At 32.9% G+C, this 21,895-nt stretch overlaps 1 protein-coding gene across 1 annotated transcript in view; it reads right to left on the bottom strand.

Annotated features, from left to right (window-relative positions):
* Positions 1-21,895, bottom strand: part of PKHD1L1 (PKHD1 like 1) — a 194,951-nt gene that overhangs the window by 149,920 nt on the left and 23,136 nt on the right. Inside the window, exons 5-14 of the mRNA XM_074201203.1 lie at positions 19,711-19,768; positions 19,300-19,393; positions 15,451-15,504; positions 14,714-14,787; positions 14,107-14,149; positions 11,995-12,065; positions 11,113-11,223; positions 8,688-8,777; positions 3,369-3,637; positions 903-994 (exon numbers count right to left, since the gene is read on the bottom strand). Coding sequence (XP_074057304.1) covers positions 903-994; positions 3,369-3,637; positions 8,688-8,777; positions 11,113-11,223; positions 11,995-12,065; positions 14,107-14,149; positions 14,714-14,787; positions 15,451-15,504; positions 19,300-19,393; positions 19,711-19,768 — 956 coding nt within the window. The remainder of the gene's footprint in view (positions 1-902; positions 995-3,368; positions 3,638-8,687; positions 8,778-11,112; positions 11,224-11,994; positions 12,066-14,106; positions 14,150-14,713; positions 14,788-15,450; positions 15,505-19,299; positions 19,394-19,710; positions 19,769-21,895) is intronic.

Genomic DNA, 21,895 nt, shown 5'->3' with positions numbered 1-21,895 from the left:
AAACTTTTTTTTTAGGTTTTTGCAAGGCAAATAGGGTTAAGTGGCTTGCCCAAGGCCACACAGCTAGGTCATTATTAAGTGTCTGAGACCAGATTTGAACCCAGGTACTCCTGACTCCAGGGCCAGTGCTTTATCCACTGCGCCACCTAGCCGCCCCAAACTTTTAACTACTTCAAGATTCAGATTATTTAAAATAAGATATGATTTGAATAGGAAATGATTCCAAATACTTCAAGTATTTAACAATAATCATGATGCTGAGGGTGATGGTGCTAAGAATAATGATAATTGATTCAATCGATTAGTGTGAATGAATTTTTCATCTATACTCAACAATATGAGAATCTAAAGACAAGTTTCTCAAACTTCTACAGTCCCTGAGGGCTCAAGAGAACAAAACTATTTTCATCATAATTCTAAGATGCTGTAATTTAAAATACAGTAAACATCAAAAGTTGTATTCATATAAATATAAGCTCTTTGGTGGGGAGGGGAGGAGGATCTTCAGTAATTTTTAAAAGGATAACATGGCCCTGAGTCAAAAAGATTGAGAACCACTGATCTAAAGAATAATGATAAGTCAACTTCTCTTATCAGTTCCTTAGAATTCGGAGTAGCCAATTATAAATTGTTTGTTTGATTGACAATGCTAATTACTTTCTGATAAATAAATTTTATTAACATGTCTCTGAGTCAGTATGAGAAGGTTGAAATCTATGATTTCTGACTATTCCTTGTGATGGAAATCCACTAATATCTCACTTATAAACACTCAATTTTAAAATGCTTGCATTTTAGTGCTATTCTGCATAGGTTCTTGATGCAAAAATTCAAACATAATCTCTATATATTTGCAATTTTAAAAACACATTTAAGCAATTTAATAATGGAATGAAACTTACTCTTTTCCTTTCTGAAGGTAAAAAATATCTGATCTTTGTGTTGAACTGGAAAAATAACTGCTTGCATATGAAGAGTGATATGCAATCTTTACCTGAACCATAAACCACAAAAGAAGAAATTTATAAATATACATTTTCAGCATTAAAATTTAAAACCCAAGGATAACAATTTCTTCCTTTTAACTTCTAGATATATTTCTGATAAAAGGACAGATTAGGAACAAATCCATGTCTTGCTTCTGGGTTCTTTCCTCTATAATGAATATTTCATTTTACAAATATTTTTCAGCTCCTGCCTCCTTCCCACAACCTCAACCCAAAACCAACTAATATGGTAGTGTTTCAATTTTTTACTGAGATCATATGAAAAATATTTACATAGAAATAATGTTTAGGCACCAGTGACTATAATGAAAGTTAAGTACCAAAATTCTTGGCTCTAGAAAAAGACAATATTTTAACTTCATGAGAATTTCAGTAAAAATAGCTTCTGTTGCTTAGAGAAAGTATTTTTTTTTTCTGTCACAGACAAATTGACCCAGTTTAGGAAAAATTACTCATGTGCTTTTATAGCTCAGTCACAAGTATTATGACTAATTATATTAGAAAATTTGTTATGGCTATCATACTAATATAAATATTGCTTTATTACTAATCCCACAAGCAATATATTTGAATAATTAATGGTAATAGACTAGAATATACTTTAAAACACTATTTTAAAAAATTAAAGCACTATAGTTATAGAGCTGTATTTATAAAACAGACTTCTTATGGACCAGAAGAAATTCAGAATGATAAACTCTAGTTCTAGGGCAATAAGATCTTCAGGTGCTTTACAATTATAATCACATTTATTCCTCACAACTACTCTAAGAAGTAATCTCTGTCTCAGTTTTTCAAATGAGGAATTTGAGGCAAACAAGGTTAAGTGATTTGCCAGGTCACACAGTTAGTGACTGAAGCCAAATTTGAATTTGTCTTTCTGACTCCAAGATTAGCACTCTATGCACTGAGTCACCTAATTTTCCTATTCACAGAAGAGAACCAAACTTGAGATTTTTTTTTCTCGTAAACCTTATAATGTACAAATCTATTCATGATATTTTAGTGTTTCAAGTATTTATGATTTTATTGGACAGAACTTCCTTCATCAAGATCTTAGTGTATATAAGTTGTGAAACTTGTCCCTTATATTTACTAATGAATTATTGATCAATCAACTTCATAAATTGCTATGACTAAAAAATAAAAAGTTAAGCAGTGAGCCAACCTTCAGGTTATGAGTCTCTTTAAACTAGTGAATCTGGGATTTGAATGATTCATATAGAATTTGTCATTTCTAGCATAGTATATGCTGACATAATTCACATTAGGCTGATATAGTCCTAAAGAATGCTATACTACAATGTAGTACAAAGTAATGCAAAGACATTTCACTTGGGTTCAAGGCAATGTACAGGGCACAGTATTGAAAATATAAAGACATAAATGACATACCTGGCCTCATGGAGTTTACATTTCATTGAGAAGACAGAGTAGGCACACCAAAAAAAGTATAGTGCAAGGCAAGAGAGAAGACTAACACTTGCAGCATTGGAGATCAAGGAAAGCTTCTCAAAGAAGGGGATACTAGGACTTAGGTCTAGAAGGAAGATGAGGATTCTGATAATTAGATATCAGAAAGTAATACTTTCTTGCCATGGGTCAACGTGTGTGAGTATCCATGAGAGGAAGTGGGATGAATTTGAATGTTATTTCTTTATATTTCAAGGATTCCTGATTGCATTCAAATGAGTGCATCCTTCCTATGCCTAATAATAACAATAATAATGATGATGATGATGATGATGATAAATAATAATACATTGCACTTTGAGATTTTCAAAGGTTTCGATTTTTTGGTTTTTGCAAGGCAAAGTTACTTTCCCAAGATCACACAGCTAGGTAATTAGTGTCTGAGACTGATTTTAAACTCAGGTCCTCCTGACTCCAGAGTCGGTGCTCTGTCTACCATGTCACCTAGCTCTACTATATTCTATCCTCACAATAACCTTGAAAGGTTTATTACTTCAATTTTACAGATGAGGAAACTGAGTTAAGCAACTTGTCTAGGGGTCACATAGTAAGCATATGAGGCAGAATTTAAACTCAGGTCTTCTTGTCTCAGGATCATCTCTTTATCAACTGTGCCAGTTTCATGGGTTGATGTGACCTAAAATTTCATCATCTTATAACAATCCCCATTCTGGTCTATATATGACAGACATAATCTAGGCCTATCATAGAAACCTCTCTGGGTTGTGAGGACTCGCCAAAGCTGGAACTCTCCTTTCATAGCGTTCAGGAACCCATGATCACCTCCATACCAAAGGAAGAATTCAGAACTGAAGCTTAGTGGAGGATGAAGACTAATACATTGCCTTTGGCATGGTCAATGGATGACACATGTTATGGCTTTCCTACCTTGTCTTCTGGATTTCCAGTTGGACTGAAATAAATAGCATATCGGTCATCACCTTTAATATAAAATCTGTAGCCATCAGAACTTGGGGCTACTAGAAAACCACTGAATCGGGCAACAAACATGTCTTGTTCCACAGGCCAAACATAGGAGGCTGTATCTACCCAAGTGACCCCCACATATCCTTGTGTGTTTTCATTATACTCTAGTATTTCTTCAAGATGAGTTGGTCGGCTATTATTCCATACTTCAAGCTTTAGACCTCTGCCACCTATATAGAATAAAATAAAAACAAATCTTTATTGAAAGTATCATGTATACTAGGTCTCATCTAGTCTTGAAGAAGTTATAGATGTATAGTCCACATTTATATAGTATTTCTGAATATATTAGCATACATATGCTTTGAATATATGTATATATACATATATAGTAGGTAACATATGTGTATGTGTATTAGATTGCACATATATAGTATTGTAGCAGAGAAAACTAAAACAACTCCATATTGTCTGTAATTCCTCTATCTTGTCCACATCCTATGTTTGACCTTTCTTACTGATGAAATAGCAAGAACCGTTTTCTCCAATAGTGTAGGGTTACAAGAGATAGCTAACCTGAAAAAAGAGCTCCAAGCAATAGGTCTGATCAATCATGGGATATCACATCCCCTATTCCTTTCCTACTAGCCTTCAGCAATAGAACTTGCCCAGTTCTAAGTACCAGGTATCAATTCACCTTCTGCCTACATTGAAACCCATATTATCTTTGTCTTTTTTTTTCCTTTGGAGAGTCTCTGTCCATATAGATGAAGCTCTCTTCCTGGTCAACTAAGGTTTGGTTCTAATTCTGGTTTGTGGAAGCACCAACAATTCTATTTACAGTTGTATATATGATATTGAACCATGTCATAGAAATGTTCTACTCTAATGTATAAGCATATACAGGGTGTACCAAAAGTCTTAGTACAATTTTTAGCTTTAGTAGATTAAAACTGCTTTAAGACTTTTGAAACATCTTGTCTATCTACATGTGTGTATAATCTACATATTCATGCACATATATAGTATATATGCAAATTTATATCTATAGCTACATCTAATGTATATATATATATATACATGTATATACACACACACACACACACACACACACACACAGACAGGAGGTTCCAGAAACTTTAATTGTTTAAAACTACACCAAGTTTTTCAGTACATTCTGCTAATCCATATATAGAGAAGACTATTTCTATGACATAGTTCACTATTATATTAGATTTACAGATGACACAAATCTAAAAGTAATATCTAACAAAACAAATAATAGAACTAGAATAAATTCGAGGGAATAAAATTTAATAAAGATGAATGTAAAAGTCTTACACACTAGTTATAAAAAAAATCAGCTACTTATGAACAGAACAGGGGAGTCTTGGTGAGGCATCAGTTTATCTGAAAAAGATTTGGGGCTTTTAGAGAGCTATACATTAGATATGGATCAGCAGTGTGATATGTTAACCAAAAACAAACTGATCAGGATCTTGGGCTATGCAAGGTTTTCAGTTTCTAGGAATAAGGAGGTGATAGGCTCTAAGTTACCCTTTGCCTAGGTTAAATACCATATCTGTTGGGTTGAATTAGTTCTGAGTGACAGAATTTAAAGACTAAGGGTTAAGGTTATAAACTATCTAGAGGAGGGCAACCAGGATGGTAAAGAACTTTGGGTCCATATCAGATGAAGATCGGTGGAAGAACTGAGGATGTTTTAACCCTTTGAAAAGAAGACTTAGTTAAGGTTGGGGTAGTGTTGAGAGTCATGATTGTTGTTATTGTTCAGTCTTTCAGTCAGGTCAGACTGCCAGCCCTGCTACAGTGTCAGGGAAGAACCCAATGTCAGAATGTTGCCAATCAGAAATAGTTTAATTTGTTTAGAGATGGGTGGGTAAAGATTATTTAAAAAGTAGTTTAGAAACTGAATTCATCTACTGCATGCATCATCTTGCTGGAGACGAGAGCTGGCATAAAAATCTGGGCAAGTCTGTCATAAAACTAAGAGATTCCTCAGGGTTCTGTTTATTATCTTGGACCTTTGTTAAATGAATGGACTGAGTGATAACAAGTAGGATGGCCTTTGAGGAACCTTTCTCACTCAAAATTTAGGCAAGTTGATAATGATCTTTACCTTGACCTTCCTGGTCCCGGTCTTTCTTAAGATTTTCCTCAGGCTCTTCCAATTAGCTTTTTGACACTAAAATTTAGCTTCCCCTTTCCAGACCAAGGCAACCATGACTTGATAACAAATGCACATACCTGGGTCTGTATGAATTCAGGGTGAATTAGACCTGCTCAACAAAGCCCATGACTCCCCCACTTCTATTGCCAGGCAACAAACAGCATGGAGTTTTCCACATTGCTAGGACTTGAAACTATAGGTTGTGATCAAGTCACTATCCTTGATTTATTTTTCCCCTGGGAGAATTTTGACTTGTAACTTGAAAGGGAAGATAAAAACCTGGATGCTGGTGGAGTCTTTAGGTAAAGGTAGGTATAGTTTAGATAGTTTAATACTTCATGGGTTACTAAAGGAGAACATTTTCAAATGGTTTAATCCATCCTTTCATTGATTCTAATTCAAATCTAAGTTATCTCTACTTTGTCTCAGAGTCCCATTTAGAGGATTGTTAACTTATTCATAGTGTTTGCCTTACTTATTCTAATTTGATCATGGGAACAAATGTAAAGACTATCAGACTGCCTTCTGTTGGGGAGAGGGGGGGAAGGGAGGGAAGGAAGGGAAAAATTATAAAATTAAAAAAACCTTGTAAAAATGATTGGGAGAAGCTACCATTGTATATAATTGGAAAACAAAATATTAATATTAAAAATAAATATTCTAATTTTGTCTAATCAAAGCTGCCCCAACTGGGTCCATGAAGTTTGGGTTCATCACTAGTCAAATTCATCCAATCCTGGCAATATGAGGGACAGGGTCATATTTCTTATACAGCTGAAAAGCATATGTTTATTCTGGGGGTGAATTGATGAGAACTTGATACCTCCCCTTTGCCCAATTATCAAGTCTGCCCCATTTTATAGGGGAGGATTCAAAAATAATGATTCCACTTAATTAACAAGTATAAACAGTTAATAAATACAAACTATTCACACCTTGCTAGTAATCTATTTGAATTACAAAAGCAAGCATTCCACAACAGAACTCTAACAAGTGCACAATTAAAAATGCTGATTTCAACTGATCCCAGAGACACACAGATCTGAGGCATAAAGATTAAATAGATCATAAGATTAAGCAATATGCAAATTTACTGAGGCTTGTGATATAAATAAATAAATAGGTAGGTGAATAAATAAATAAAGTTTAAAAATAGAGTAAACAGAAAATGCCAATCATCATTGCATAGAGGTGGGAAAAAGACTTTACCAGAGTCAAGAAAGAGACCTTGGAGCATTCCTCATAATGAAAGACAGGTTCCATCAGAGACTGAAAATGGAACAGGACTGGGAGTAGTGAACTTGCCATCTAGGGTGGGGGAGCCTGGAGAAAACTCCAGTAGCATGCAGTGCATTCTCTCAGGTACTTGGTTTCACCTTCACAACCATCCCCTATCAAATCTTCTACCAAATATATTCATAGATATAGATATAGATTTAGATTTGGATATAGATAGACTTCTAGATATAGATGTTTGTATAATAAATAAATCCGATTGTATCAGTGGTCACTGGGTGACACTGCCATCCTGAAGGGGTAGATTCATATTGTTTTGTGGAAGTCTTTAGCCTAACTGATATGTTCTTCTGGAATGTCTGATATAAAGCTCCCCCTCACCCCCTACCATCCTGAGTCCCCCATTCGCATTTTAAATTGAGAGTTGTTCCATTGGAGGGCTGCTCCCTTAATGGACAAAGTCAGAAGTAGTTTTCTGATAGTGAAAAAGGTATAAGAATACTTCCCCAAAACTCTATTTTAGGGGTCTAGTTTTCTAGCCCAGTCCCCATGCAGGACTGAGCTACCTGCAAGAAACAGCAATAAATGTATATGTTAACCTAATTCTGTCTTTCTCTTTCTTGAGGCCAAACTTTGGAGGCTAATGTTTGTCTTTTATTAGGACAAACTCTGAAGGCTAATACATGTTTCATCTAATTATTTTTTAAGTTCAAACTCATGGAGGTAATCAGTACGAATGTATATATGTGTATGTAAATATATATATGTGTGTGTATGTATAAGAATACATATGTACACATGTGTGTATGTATATATTTGTGTATATGTATAATTATACACACTGTGTATGTCTTTGGTACCTTTGTCACAAATGCTTAACTCTTTTGATTTCTATTCCTACCTTAATTTTATTTATAGATCTAATAAGAAATTTCTTTTGCAATGCTTCATTTCTTTTAACTGAAGTTTAAAATACACACACAAATAATTTGCCTTAATGAAATTGTTCAACTCTTTGTCCCCATAACCATACTGTTCATGGAATTTTCTTGGGAAAGATACTATTGTGGTTTGCCATTTCTTTCTCCAGTGTATTAATGCAAATAGAGTTTAAGTGACTTGCCCAGAGTCTTAAGTTGGTGATACCTGAACCTGGATTTGAAATCATATCTTCCTGACTCAGGCCCAGGGTTTTATCCATGGAGTCATTTAACTACCTATTAATTTACCCCTTTCCAAAATGAAAAGGCTATTCTGCCCAAATAATTTATACTTTCTTCTAATTTATGTGTTATGGTTGTGCTCTTCAAGTGAAGTTGTTTCTTCTTATTTGGAAACTTCTGAATTTTATATCTAGGTTCCTGAGACAAAAACTTCCTCTAAAAGTTAGTATATCAGAGAGTGGGGAACAAAAGTGACCTCAGTGTCCATCTCTTTAATTTTGCAGGGCAGTCAATTGAGTTGTTTGTTCAACAAACACATGCAAATAAACCATGTGGTAGGCAGTATAAGCCCTATTTGCTTTATTTGACAGATGAAGAAAGTAAGACTGAGAAATATGAAGACACTGCAAACACTTTTTCTCTTCTCTGTTTTCATCATAGGCAGTTGTAGATAGTAGGGTTTTTGAAAGACTAATCCTTTGTGTTTATGAACTTTTTGGTTCATATTAGCCAAGAATAGAATGATCTCTTTGATTCAACTACATCATTTATAATAGTCAATGTAGTCACTGCAGAAGGTTCTAATGAAGATTTGTGGGAAATTTTACAATATTTTGCCAGCTTTTCTTGTTAGTATAACACTCTTCCCTGTCAACACAGAAACAGCTACTCTTTCTTCTGACCACTTACCTGGATATTTAGTTCTAAGGAAATTAGGTTTGGGTGGTGTCCTACAAAATATGTTATTTTCCATGACTCTCACAACCTTGCAGCTCTGGCCTGTAGAAATTCAAAGAGCAGAAAACACAAAGTTACTGGTGAGTTTTTTGATTATTTCACTGAAAAAGGATCAAATACATTTCCTAAAGTTGCATAATTCTGAGATAAGGCCAAGAATAAATGAAGAAACTCTTCATCCAAATTATCTGAGATGAGAAAGGAGTAGATTTTGGGCATAGTGAATAACTTATTCTCTTTATTTTTTAGAATCTAAGTATCAGAGTATTTAAATAGACTTCTAAAGAAAGCTAGCATTCTTCCTATCTAATCTTACAGTATTTTGTACTCATCTTATATATATATATTCTAATTTGTATCATATTTGTGTTACATTTCTAGATTCTGAAGTCCTTGAAGGCTAAATTTGCTCCCTTGGTATTAGTACAGATCATTACAGAAATGAGACATTTAATGTTTATTTTATATTGAGCAAATAAATTAATTTATATATTCCCTTCAAAAAATCATCCATATTTATCTCCTTTTCTTAACTTATTAATATTAGTCTGAAGCTGATATTTTCACAACTTCTAGGAAACAAGCTACAATACAACTAATTATAACTTAGCAGAACTATGTTTTTCATTTTTGAAAGAAAATAATTTTTTTAATTTTACCTAATATAAGAAAGAAATTTTACCTAACATAAAAAATGAAAGAATATTTTAAAGAAAATAAATGTAGGCCTAAGAGTTTGTTCTTCAGGAAGAAACTGATGAATAAGAAAACATCATGAGACAGAGAAATAGTGGTAGCTGAGAAATCAGAGATCTAGGGTTCAGTTCCTGCCTCTTCCCACTTCTTAACAATGCAACTCTGGGGAAACAACCTCAGTGACATCTGTAAAACCAAAGGAGGTGTACTAAGTATTCTCTAAGGTCTGACTGTGAATTTGATCCTAAACATGTTTGACTAGGGAAAAAATAAGGCACAAATTTTTCCCAGAGATGAATTTAGCCTGAGTTCTTCCTTGGGAGAATAAAACAACACACACACACACACACACACACACACACACACACACACACACACACGGAGAAAGAGAGGGAGGTAGGAAGGGGAGAGAGAGATAGAGACAAATACAGAGAGAGACAGAGAAATAGAGATAGTCAGAAAGAGACAGAGATAGAAACAGACAGAGACAGAATAAAAGAGAGAGAGAATGAGAGACAGGAGAGAGAGAGAGAGAGAGAGAGACAGAGAGACAGAGAGACAGAAGACCTTATGTTTAAGAATAAATTTTCCTTTCTGGAAAGGATTTAGAATAAAAATTAGATAATTCTAGGTGGCACAGTGGATAGAGCACCAGCCCTGGAGTCAGGAGGACCTGAGTTCAAATATAACTTCAGACACTTAATGATTGCCTAGCTGTGTGACCTTGGGCAAGTCCCTCTTAACCCCATTGTCTTAAATAAATAAAAAAATTTTTAAAGTTTTTAAAAATTAGATATTTCAGAAGCAAACTAAAACAACTAGACAAAAATAAATATGATCCTAAAAGAAAACAAATTCTATCATGCTTTTGAATGTGACCTTAACTATGAGACAGCTGCCTTACAATAATATTTGGAATGATATTGTTGCCAAAAAATAATGTTTTCCCCTTCTTCTGCTGTTTCCCCTTAGAAGATCTTTTTTAAAATGGGCAATAAAGGACCATATGATTGGATTGAGGTAGAGACTTTTCATTGTTAATGAAGTTGAAACCTCTTGGTTCAAAATTGCCCTTTCTTTTAAAAGGGTTTGGTGCCCTGAAAGTGGTCCACAAGTTCCAGGATAGAACTTATTTTAGAAAAAGCAATATTGTCTCCCACCTTTAGGTGTAATTCACTATTGGCCTATAAAGACTTAAAGAAAACTTTTATGATTACTTCAGGGGATCCCTTCAAAGCCTTTCTTGTCTTGTGACATCATTAGAAAACAGCAGCATACTCAAGTTATCCACTTGTCCTTCATCCTTGCTATATGATAAGCCTATCATCTTTTTAAATTTCCTTGATGACCTCTTTTATTCCTATTCTTTTTCATGTTTCCTCATGATGATATGTTATGGCCTGCTCACCTACAGCAAACACTTCTCCATTGCTTTCTATGTGATATTTGTTTTCATTTTTTCAGAAACTGATTTGTTTCATGCCTGTCCACACTTTTCTCCAAATTTCCTTGGTGACAGACACCAGACATAGATCACCCTTGTTCATCCATTGCATGATATTTAGAATGCAGTGATGTCAGTTTTTGAGAGAAATATTACTTTTTCAAAAAGAAAACTATACTTCTCTGTGATATCCATGAAATTGTGTTTAGCAACAGTACTAGAAAATATGAAAAATACCTCCAATATTAACACGAACTGGAGAGTCAGTCTGGTCAAAGAAATGTCCAGTTATGCTCAATAAGGTGTCACCTTGAATGCTCCCTTGCGTTGGTGAAATTTTAGTGACCTCTATGGGGGGAAAAAAGTTAATTGAATGGAATACATTTCTACTCAAGGATTCCTTAGAACCACTTTGCTCCCATTGACTCTGAAAAGACCCCTCATTAGAATGTAAGATCTTGCTAAGTGTGGTGGCACAACTTGTAATCCTGGTTACCAAAGAGGCTGGGGCTGATAGATCTCTTGAACTTAGGAGTTCTTAAGTTCAGTAGGCAAGTCCATCAAATATTTAGGCATTTGCACTAAGTCCAATATCAATATGGTGAGTTTCATTAAGAGTATATGGAGGAGATTGGAGAAGGATGAAATAATATTGCTTAAAGAGGGACAAATCAGCTCAGGTTGGAAATAAAGCTGGTCACAACTTTTGCAACCATCAGTAATGGAATAAGACCTATGAATAGGTCCCTCTACTACAAACTTGGGCAAAAAAGAAAGGAGAAGAAGGAAGAGGGGCCAGGACGAAGAGGAAGAGGAGAAGGAGGGAGGAGAGTGCCTGCCACATTGTAGATACTTAATACATACTGGCTGATTGATTGATTGATGGGATTTAAGCAAGAAATTCTCTTCCTGCTTGCTGTTAGAGAATGAATTTGAGCTTCCTGATGTTATCTTTTTCCAGTGATCAACAATAAGCTTCCTGCAAGCAGGTTTCACATTACTTCACACACTAAATTTTGATTGTTTTTTCATAAATGCCACTGATTTTCATTTTCCTTGATTCTGTCACAGTACTATTTGTATGTATATATTAACCTAGAAAGAAAAAAAGTTACATACCTGCATATGTCTGAAACATTGCAATTTTATTAAGAGAGGAGACAAAATATGCTGATAACTGTGGAATGCTCCTGTAAAAGAAAGAATAAATTCCTTTAAAATTTAGCTTCATTTGGGTAAATGTAGGCTTTCACTTGAAAGGAAGAGAAATAATGATTTATGTTAATTTCTGGGTTAATTTCAATACTGAGAAAAATATTATGACAAATTATAATTTTTTTCAGCACCTGGAAAAACACAAAAATTAGAGCAATCATCATGATTTTTCAGACAATAGAATTTCCTTCTATTGATGATCCAAGCAAATGACATCAAGGTGTCATTTTGCTTGCCTTGTCTTTTGCTCCTTTCTAATTGAGTCTTTTAATTTCATAAACTATTTCAATCCATTTCTTTTCTCTTCAATCCTCCCTTACCTCCTTTCCCCCATTCTTAGAACCTTATCTCATATTTTACTGAGAAAATTGAGGTCATTTACCATCCATCTTCTCTACATCTGAAAACTTGACATCATTCCTCTGGTTTGAAGATGAGGTGATTGTTTTCTTGCCAGGGTTATCATCTTTATGCTTCCATTCCCTTCCATCTAGTAGATTTACATCCCTTTCTCAAATCTTCTTATTGTTCAGTTGTTTTACAGTTGTGTCTGACTTTTTGTGACTCTATCTGATGTTTTCTTGTTAAAGATAATGGAATGGTTTTACCATTTTCTTCTCCAGCTCATTTTACAGATGAGGAAACTGAGACTACAAGGTCAAATAACTGGGAGCTAGTAAGTCTGAAAACAGATTTGAACTCAGTAAGATATCTTAGAGTCTTTTTGATTTCAGGCCAGTCCTGGTCTGGACATAATTTACCAGAAGATACCTGACAAGGGCAGGTTACATGAAACTATCACTTCTCTTTACTGGGAACTATCTCTATCCCAATGAATGGATAGAATACCAAGAATGGAGTCAGGAAGACTCATACTGCTAAGTTCAAATCCAAACTTGGACACTTGTGTGATCCTGAGTAAGTCACTTAATCCTGTTGGCCTCAGTTTTCTCATCTATAAAATAAGCTGGAGAAGGAAATTACAAACTACTCCATTATCTTTGCCAAGAAAACCCCAAATAGAATCATGAAGAGTTGAACAGGACTAAAACATAACTGTTCATCTAATTGGTATATTCTGTCAGTCTCCAAATCACCATCTTTCCTTACAAATTGGTTCAGTATTTGGTTTATAGTCTTTTTTTCTCTATTTCAGCTTCTGTTTCTTTTAATACTTTGGCCTCTCTATTCCTCAAACTCAACAACTCCCATGACCTCTGTCTCCAATCTATTATAATCATACAAAGGAATGGTCAAAACTCTTTTGACACATAGCTTTACTTTGTGGTACCAGGTGCTGGAATTCCTAGATATTATCATAAGTGAACATGAGAATTATATCCCCCCCCAATATGTTCTGAGATCACCAGCTCCATGATGTTTAATAATTCCATGTCTGAAAAGTATATTGAGTTTAGCATATAGATATATTTCTGAGTTTATAATAATTTTAAATTATTATACTTCTTAGAGCAGCAAGCAACAGGAAACTAGCCTTAATTCTTAAAAATCAAAATTAATAAAGCCATTGTCTTATAGTAATTGATAATTTAGAGGAATGGCTAGGTTATTTTCTATAAAATTTCACAGTCCTAAAATATATTTAGCATTTCTTAACATTTTAAAATAGTTAAAATTAATATTGAGTGATAATTGACTATAAGGATAATATTTTGTTCTTAAAATTATTGAATGCATTGAACATAGTAGGTACATATATATATATATATATATATGTAAGCAGGTGCAATATTAAATTATAAGAATTACAAAAATATTACATTGTACCCAATGTCTAAATGAACCAAAATTTTTTCCAGGAAAGTCTAGTTACTCAGATAATTTTGCTGTGCCCAAGTTTTATATTAAATCGGTCCTTTAAAACTTCTAAAATTTCTTTGGAATGGTACATGTTCTTCATTTTTGTAAATCATGATATAAATATAAATCATTATTAAGTTTGCATTCCACAAATAAAATTCATTATTAAAGCTGTAGTATAATGAAATGACTCACCTCCCATAATCACTATCTAAGATGAAGCTGACATTGTGATGGCCTGTCAATTAAAAATGAAATGCTTAATCAAATTCACCATCATTGTTTCACCCACCTTTGCTGATAGAAGAAAAATAACTATGTATATTATAAAATTGAAGAAAAGATAATATGGAGAAAAAGCAAATCTGAAAACAAAACTTTATCAAAGGACAAAGTTGAAGAAACATGTACATAAAAGCATGTGAAGTATAAAGGCAGAATAAGAATGAGGAGTAAAGGAAGAATTAAAACAAAAGCCATTTTTTAAAAAGACTTTCAGAAAAATATAGTCAAAATAATACAGAAATTACAATGGAATAGGAAAAAATGAAGAAAATGTAGAAGTATAATTATAATAATAAAAGCTGTAGAAAAAAGACAAATTATATATAGATAGAATTGAAAGGATGCTTAATGGAAGAAAAGGTAGCAAAGAAGTGAGAATAATATATATATATATATATATGTATATATATATATATATATATATATAGTTAGAAGAAAATTGAAGAGACAGATTGAAATGATGCAAATACTTGGAGGCACTTAAGGAAAAGATGATGAAAAGTAATTTAATACTTACCAATATAGGTTCCAGTCATTTTACAAATCATGGTGCCCATGTCACCATTTTCATGGTCTAATTTTAGTCCATACCTAATAAAATTCATATGTAAGTAAATATTAACTCAAATAGCATCACCTAAAATTAATCATTAATTTCAAATTATATACAAGTTTATCACAGGCCAAATTATATTAAAAATAAATTTTATGGGAAATCAAGATATTTCCTGGCCCCAGCTAGTCAACATATTCAAGTAGTATTTAATATAATGAAATAACTAAAGTATAATGAATCAACATGAATGTTCCCAAATGTTAATTCTAATTAAATTAATTTAAATACATATAACCCTCATAGAAGTTTAATTTTGAAGAAATATATTTCATATTACTTATGTGAAAAATACTGATTTATTTTTGAAAAATATTTTCATATCACATGAAAAATATTGTCTTATTTTTGAAAAATGAAATTATATAGATATATGTAACATAAAAAAAACTCTTTCCAAAAGAAAAATAATTCATTATCTAATTTCAAATGTAGAAATTTCCTGGGTAATACTTCATGCTCACATGATCTCCATACTTTTAATTGTACAAAACTACAACTCATCTATTTATAAATACCATATATAAAATACTAAGAGAGTTCTGTGAAATATTAGAAATTACTTTAATTAAAAACATTTTCTTCATTAAGACTTATTAAAGCTATTATTCTTTTTAAAAAGCCATTTTTATATTACTTACAAATTATCTGATTGAGGTATGAGAAGCTCACAGGGCATTCCACCAACATAAACCCTAAACATTTTTAAATGAGAAAAAAGAACAAATTTAATCTGATAAATTATACCAATTGATAATTCTGCTTTCATCCACCTAACCCACCTTTGTAAAACCTTCTCTTATTATATTCTATATCATCGACTATGATCAGTTTGCCCTAGCTTCACATATATGCTGATTGAGTTCATTACAAATTTGTTATATAATCCCTATCTGGTACACAATGATGCAAGACAATCCTGTTCATCTTCATTAAATTCCCTCCTGTGCTCTTTGTTGACATTGTTCAAAGCATCTCTTTTCTCCTCGATTCTCCTCTAATTTTCTTCCCTTTCTTTCAGTAAAGTTCAAATTATATAGAAGTCCAATTATAACAATAAAAGACATAGAAAAAAAAGACAAACTATATGCAGATAGAATTGAAAAGATGCCAAAGAAGGGAAGAAGAGGTGGTAAAGAATCTCATACCTTACAAAGAAAATTAGTTACAAGTTCCCTCATCTGCCTTGTAAATCTAACTAATGCTAAAATAAATAAATAAATCATTCTTTCCTCCTTTATTCCAGACTCTGATGAAGACAGATAGTTCTTCTCACCAATTCAACATCCACATCTACCTTAGATTCTAATCTCTTTTGAGTTTTCTGGCAGATTACTGCCACAATTATTCTCTCATTCTCTTATTTTCAGTGCCTAAATGGAAACTATATCCTTAGTGTACTCCACTGAAGAACTCCCATGCTCACATTGAACCATTTATAATAATTCTTTGAGTCTCATCATTCTACTAGTTTGAATCTGATAGTTTCCATATGTTACATCGCTCTCCACATTTTCTACAAGAGAAACTTTATTAGGAAATATGCTAAAATATGGACAACTTATATTCATAGCATTTTTTGTTTTTTAAGGAAATTGTTAGTATGATTGATTTGTTGATGATGAAACCATCTGACTCCATGTAGCCATTGCTTCCCTATCTATGCTATTTGTGGACAGTTTATTTAATGATCTCCTCTAAAATATTCTAGGTATTTCAGGGTTACTGATCTATGTAGTTTTCTTTTCATTTGTGAAAATTGGGATAACATTTGACCTTCTCCAATATTTTGATACCTAGGATATTTTTCAGGTTCTTTCTAACATCATCTATCAATGGCTCGGCAATCACATTTGCTAATTCAAAAACCCAAGGAAATATCTATATCTATAGTTTATCAAAGTCAGATGACTTGAAATCCCAAGGAAAACCCAAGGAAATATATGTGTATACACACATATATACATACATACCTATACACATACACACATATACATATACATACATACACATATACATATACATATACATACACATACACACATATAGTTCATCAAAGTCAGATGACTTGAAATCACCATGTGCCCTCTATCTCCTATTTTGTCCAGAGTATCAGATAGTCATTTTTTCTCTTTTTCCAATATAAAGATCATTATCTCTGTCAGAGAAAGTAGAAGCAAAGCAAAAACTAAGCAACTCTTCTTGTTCTCTTTTTATCATTACTATCATTCCATTCACCCCATACAAAGTTCTCATTCCTCCTTTTGTTCTTTCTTTTTCTCTTAATGAAAACTTTAAAATAACAACACAACCTTGTTTTTACAAATTCTTACATTTCTCAAAAATTCCCAAATTGACTCCTTCAATCTCTACTCAGCTCCATCACTTGTCTAATCATAAATTTCTCCTCTTATAGTTCTAAAGACCCATCTAAAAATCAAAAGGATATTTCAGTGTCTTGCTCTTAACTACTTAGAGATAAATTTGAAATAAATAAGCAAGTTTAAAGGTAATTTCTTTGCTATTTATATCATTTTCCTCTCAATATCTCTTCTATTTTAAAAGTTAATTGAATTCCTCATCCTCTCTACAATTTCCACCTCCTTTTCTTAATTTAAAGAACTATCAAACACCCTTCTTACTTTTGTTCTCTTTGCTCATATTAAATAAAACTACAACTAATCAACCTAACAAATCTCTTTTCTAATTCTTGAACTTCCATAGTCAGATCCAAGAGATATAGCTTAAGTAATTATCAGTTATCAACCCAGTCAATTGAAATCATGTTAATATCATAACAATAATCTCAGTTGGCATAACTTCATTTAAGAGCTAGGAAAGACATTAGAAATTTTTTAGAACATGAATTATCACATCATTATCACTTCATTTTTCTCATCGTTTTGGTTGAGATTCAAAATAGAAACAGTCCTTGAACAAATGACTATCCTTCTATGTTATCCATATGTATTCAAAATTTCTCTCTATGCTTTTAAAAATGATATTAGCAGTGAATTATCAGGATAAAATACATAAACATGAATTTGGTCTATATTTGGATGACTTGCTGACACTCTTATTTTTTGATATATATGTATATATGTGATACTTTCTGTCAGACTTGTGTCAGAGAGGAAGCTGATAAGTTTTATTGCCAGTTAATCCACACAGTGATGTATTCGAGCTATTAATTATGAAATTGGCCTACTAAAAATATATAATAATTATATAACAATAATAGCTGATAATTAGCCAGTCCTTTTGCTTTCAAGTTTTGTAGTGATTCCTTTAATGAAACTATTCTGTCATTAATATAGTAATAGTGCACAAACTTTTGGTTTCTTGAATTGCTATGTTATTGGACTTCTTTTGACTACCTATATAAAGACAAACAAATCCTCCTTTGGGTGTTCTTAAATGTCATCATTAATAATATTTCTATGATTACAAATATGATTCTGATTACTGCAGTTTAATGTAAAGAGCACTGAATCAAGTTATAGTTCAATCATTAACTACCATTGTGATCTTGAACAAGATAGTTAACTTCTTTGATTATTGACTTTCTCATCTGTAAAATAAAAAAGATTGGACTAAATGATCACTAAGAGTTTTTCCTTAACTATGATAGTATAATTTCCTACCATTATTACTTTCTACTCACTGTTGTCTGATATGTCTGTTAAGTACAGGAGGCAATGAAAAGGATATCCATAAAAAAAAATAAAAGTAACAAAACAGAGTGAAGTGAGAAGAAAAGCAAAATAAATCTCTTCACAATTCACAATGGATACATGATGGTTAAAAACAAAAGGAATCCAGCCCAAAACTATAAAAATCGGTTTTGTTTAAAACAAAAACTCTTAAAATTCCCATTCGCTTTTAAATATATAATATTATACATGCCATATCATATATGATAATGTATATATATGTAAGAACATATATGATAATATAAGGATTCTTAGAGGCAAAATACTATAGTAGAAAGAATAGGGGGACTAAAAATTATAGGAATGGAGCTCAAACTCTGAAACAAACACTAACTAGCCACATGACCCTGCGAATAGTCAGCTTCTCTGGGTAGAGTTTCTACATCTGTAAAATGTGTGAGTTAAATAATTCCTAAATTCTCTCCCAGCTCTCAAATGTAATTATATTAATTCTCATGACTTTTATTTTCCCAGTAGAAACAGATAGAGTTGACTCAGATGGAAATTGAGGACAACTGGCCAGAAGCTCCAAGTTGATTGCATTCATTTTACAATCTCTATATTTTCATTTTTGTAGTATTTCTGGGGCTCATGGTCATGTTACGCTATACATAGAAGCATTTTGATGCCCGAGCAAGTTAGGACCACAATATTCCTTAGAAATAATTTCATTCAGTCTCTTCATTTTGTAGACATAATTTAGTGTCATACACATTATTGATGGAATGTTACATCTTGTCTGTTAGTTAAATGAATGTTGCTACATAAAATGAGTACCTCAAAATTCTAACATTTTTTCCATTAGAGCTCAAAGCAGTGTTACTTCCATAGACATCTGTGAAGATTCTGCCTTGGATTGTTATTATTGAGCCTAAAAATAAATAAAGTGATATTGGTTAACTAAAATTACGTATTTTAAATGTATGTTAGGCTATAATACAAAATAGAATATCACAAAATTATAGATGAATTGAATACATTTTAACTGTTTTAAAACTGACCTGGTGGGGTGGCTAGGTGGTCACAGTGGATAAAGCACCGGCTCTGGAGTCAGGAGTACCTGGGTTCAAATCCAGTTTCAGACACTTAATAATTACCTATCTGTGTGGCCTTGGGCAAGCCACTTAACCCCATCTGCCTTGCAAAAACCTAAAACAAAACCAAAACAACAACAAAAAAAAAACTGACCTGGTAATCCAGTCAAAGGTGTGATGTTTCTTATTGTTGGAGTTCTGAAACTTTTGGTCTGTAAAGAAACAAAAATACATATGAAGAATGAGCACTCCTAAACATTATAAATGCCAATTTGTATATAAAACTAATCTCTACTATGCAAATTGTCCAGATATTTTTATTTTAATTGACTATGCACATAATTTAAAATGTTGAGTTGAAGTAATTAACCTGATAATTCTAACCTTTTGAATGCATTTTCATATCATTTATTAAAGATTACATGTGATTTGAATTTTAAATTTGGATTCTCTGCTTGTTGTTTCTGTATAGCACCATAATTTCCCTGAAGTGCAAGGTCTGAGAATATCCATTCTGCCAGTTTCATTCAATAGCCTCACCTCCATTTAAATTCATTTCATTCAATTTGACACAATGGAAAAAGCACTGGCTAAGGAGTAAGATCATTAGGTTCAAATCCCACTTCTGATGTCTGTTACCTGTGTAGTCTTAGACAAGTCACTAACTTCCCTAGTCTTCAGTTTCCTTAGCTATAAAATGAGTGTTTTGGACTAGATAGATTAAATGCTAGATGACCTTGATTATTACTAGAGATCTGAGTATTCATGTGATCTCCCAATTCTTGCTGTTATTTATTTGTAAGATACTCTCCCCATCTATGTTAATGCTTTAGTACCTTTCTTATTCCATATAATAAATGTTCAACCAATCTCCACTGACTTCTGTATACCATCTGACTCTGGTGAGGATTTCCCACTTCTTGATACTTTCTCCTCCCTTTCATTCTGTGATACTTCCCTCTCCTAATTTTCTTCCTATCTCTTGGACAACTCCTCTATGATCTCCTTCCCTGATATCTGTTTCCTCTTGTCCTTAAGGGTGGCTCTCTCCTTGGTCTTTCTTCCTTGTTTTTCTATGCTCTCTCAATGATCTTATCAATTTCAATGACTTAAGTGTTCAATTTTATACAATTTTCAGAGCTGCACATCCTACCCCAATTTTTCCTCAGAGCCCTGGACTCAAATTTCCATTACTTCTTGAGCAGCACCAACTTAATGCTCTAATGCTCTATTTCTAAAGAAATTCAACAGATTCTAATTTTACTGCATCTTCTTCCTCAAAACCCTGACTCTCCTTCTAAATTTACTATTTCTATTGATGGTACTATGGTCCTTCAAGACTCCCACATTACAAATTTTGGATTCATCTTTGACTTATCTATAACCTTCATCTTTTACATTCAATCAATCTGTCTCACATCTGTGTCTTCCTTTTTACCTACCATTCCTATTATCTTTGGTCTTTCTAACTTATCTAAAGAGAGCAACACTTTTACCTCTTACTTAGCTTCCTAATTAATCTTCTTGCTTCCAAGTTCCTTCCTCTGCAATTCAACTTCCATGTGGCTGCTAAAGTAATCTTTCTAACATATACATAAGACCTTATCCTTCCACCATGCAAAAACCTTTAGTACACCCTCATTGCTAAAAGGTCAACAATTTAAAAAAACCTCTTTATTCAGGTATTCAAAACTAGCCATATTTTGACTGTGACTAATCTTCTTCATTCTAATGTCTTCTCATTTCTCTTTATATCTTGAAATTTCAAATTGGACTAGTAATCATTCTCTGATCTTATACTGCCCTCTACTGGTTCTAGGCTTTTCCACAGGCAATCCCTCTGATTTAGAACAGACTATATCTCCTGTCTTTCTAATGAAATTGCTTTCTTCCTTTCAGAGACCGGCTCAGATGCATTATAATCCTTTCTGGTTGCCCAGATAAATATGACTCCTTTCCCACTAAATATATCATATCTCTCTCTGCATATACCCTTTTATGAACTATTCCTTTTTTGATGTTGTTTTATTGCTATTTCATCTTCATGTATATTTGCTGTGAACATCTTGTGATTGATCTGGAGATACTGTTGTCAATAAACTTTAAGAAACTGTGCCAGATAGGAAGATAGGATATGGACAAATGTTTCAGTTTTTTAAAAGGGAGAAAGATGGAACCATGATATATATATATGTGTGTGTGTGTGTGTGTGTGTGTGTGTGTGTGTGTGTGTGTGTGTGAATTGATGTCAATTTCCCACCAAATCTGAGGCAAATTGTCTTTGAGCATTTAGAAAGAGAATAATCATAAATCTAGGAGACAAGATGAATTAATTAACT

Source organism: Macrotis lagotis, chromosome X, assembly GCF_037893015.1.
Source record: "Macrotis lagotis isolate mMagLag1 chromosome X, bilby.v1.9.chrom.fasta, whole genome shotgun sequence".
Lineage (NCBI taxonomy): Eukaryota > Metazoa > Chordata > Mammalia > Peramelemorphia > Peramelidae > Macrotis > Macrotis lagotis.
The sequence above is the reverse complement of the archived record's forward strand: the minus strand, read 5'-3'. Positions and strand labels throughout refer to the sequence as shown.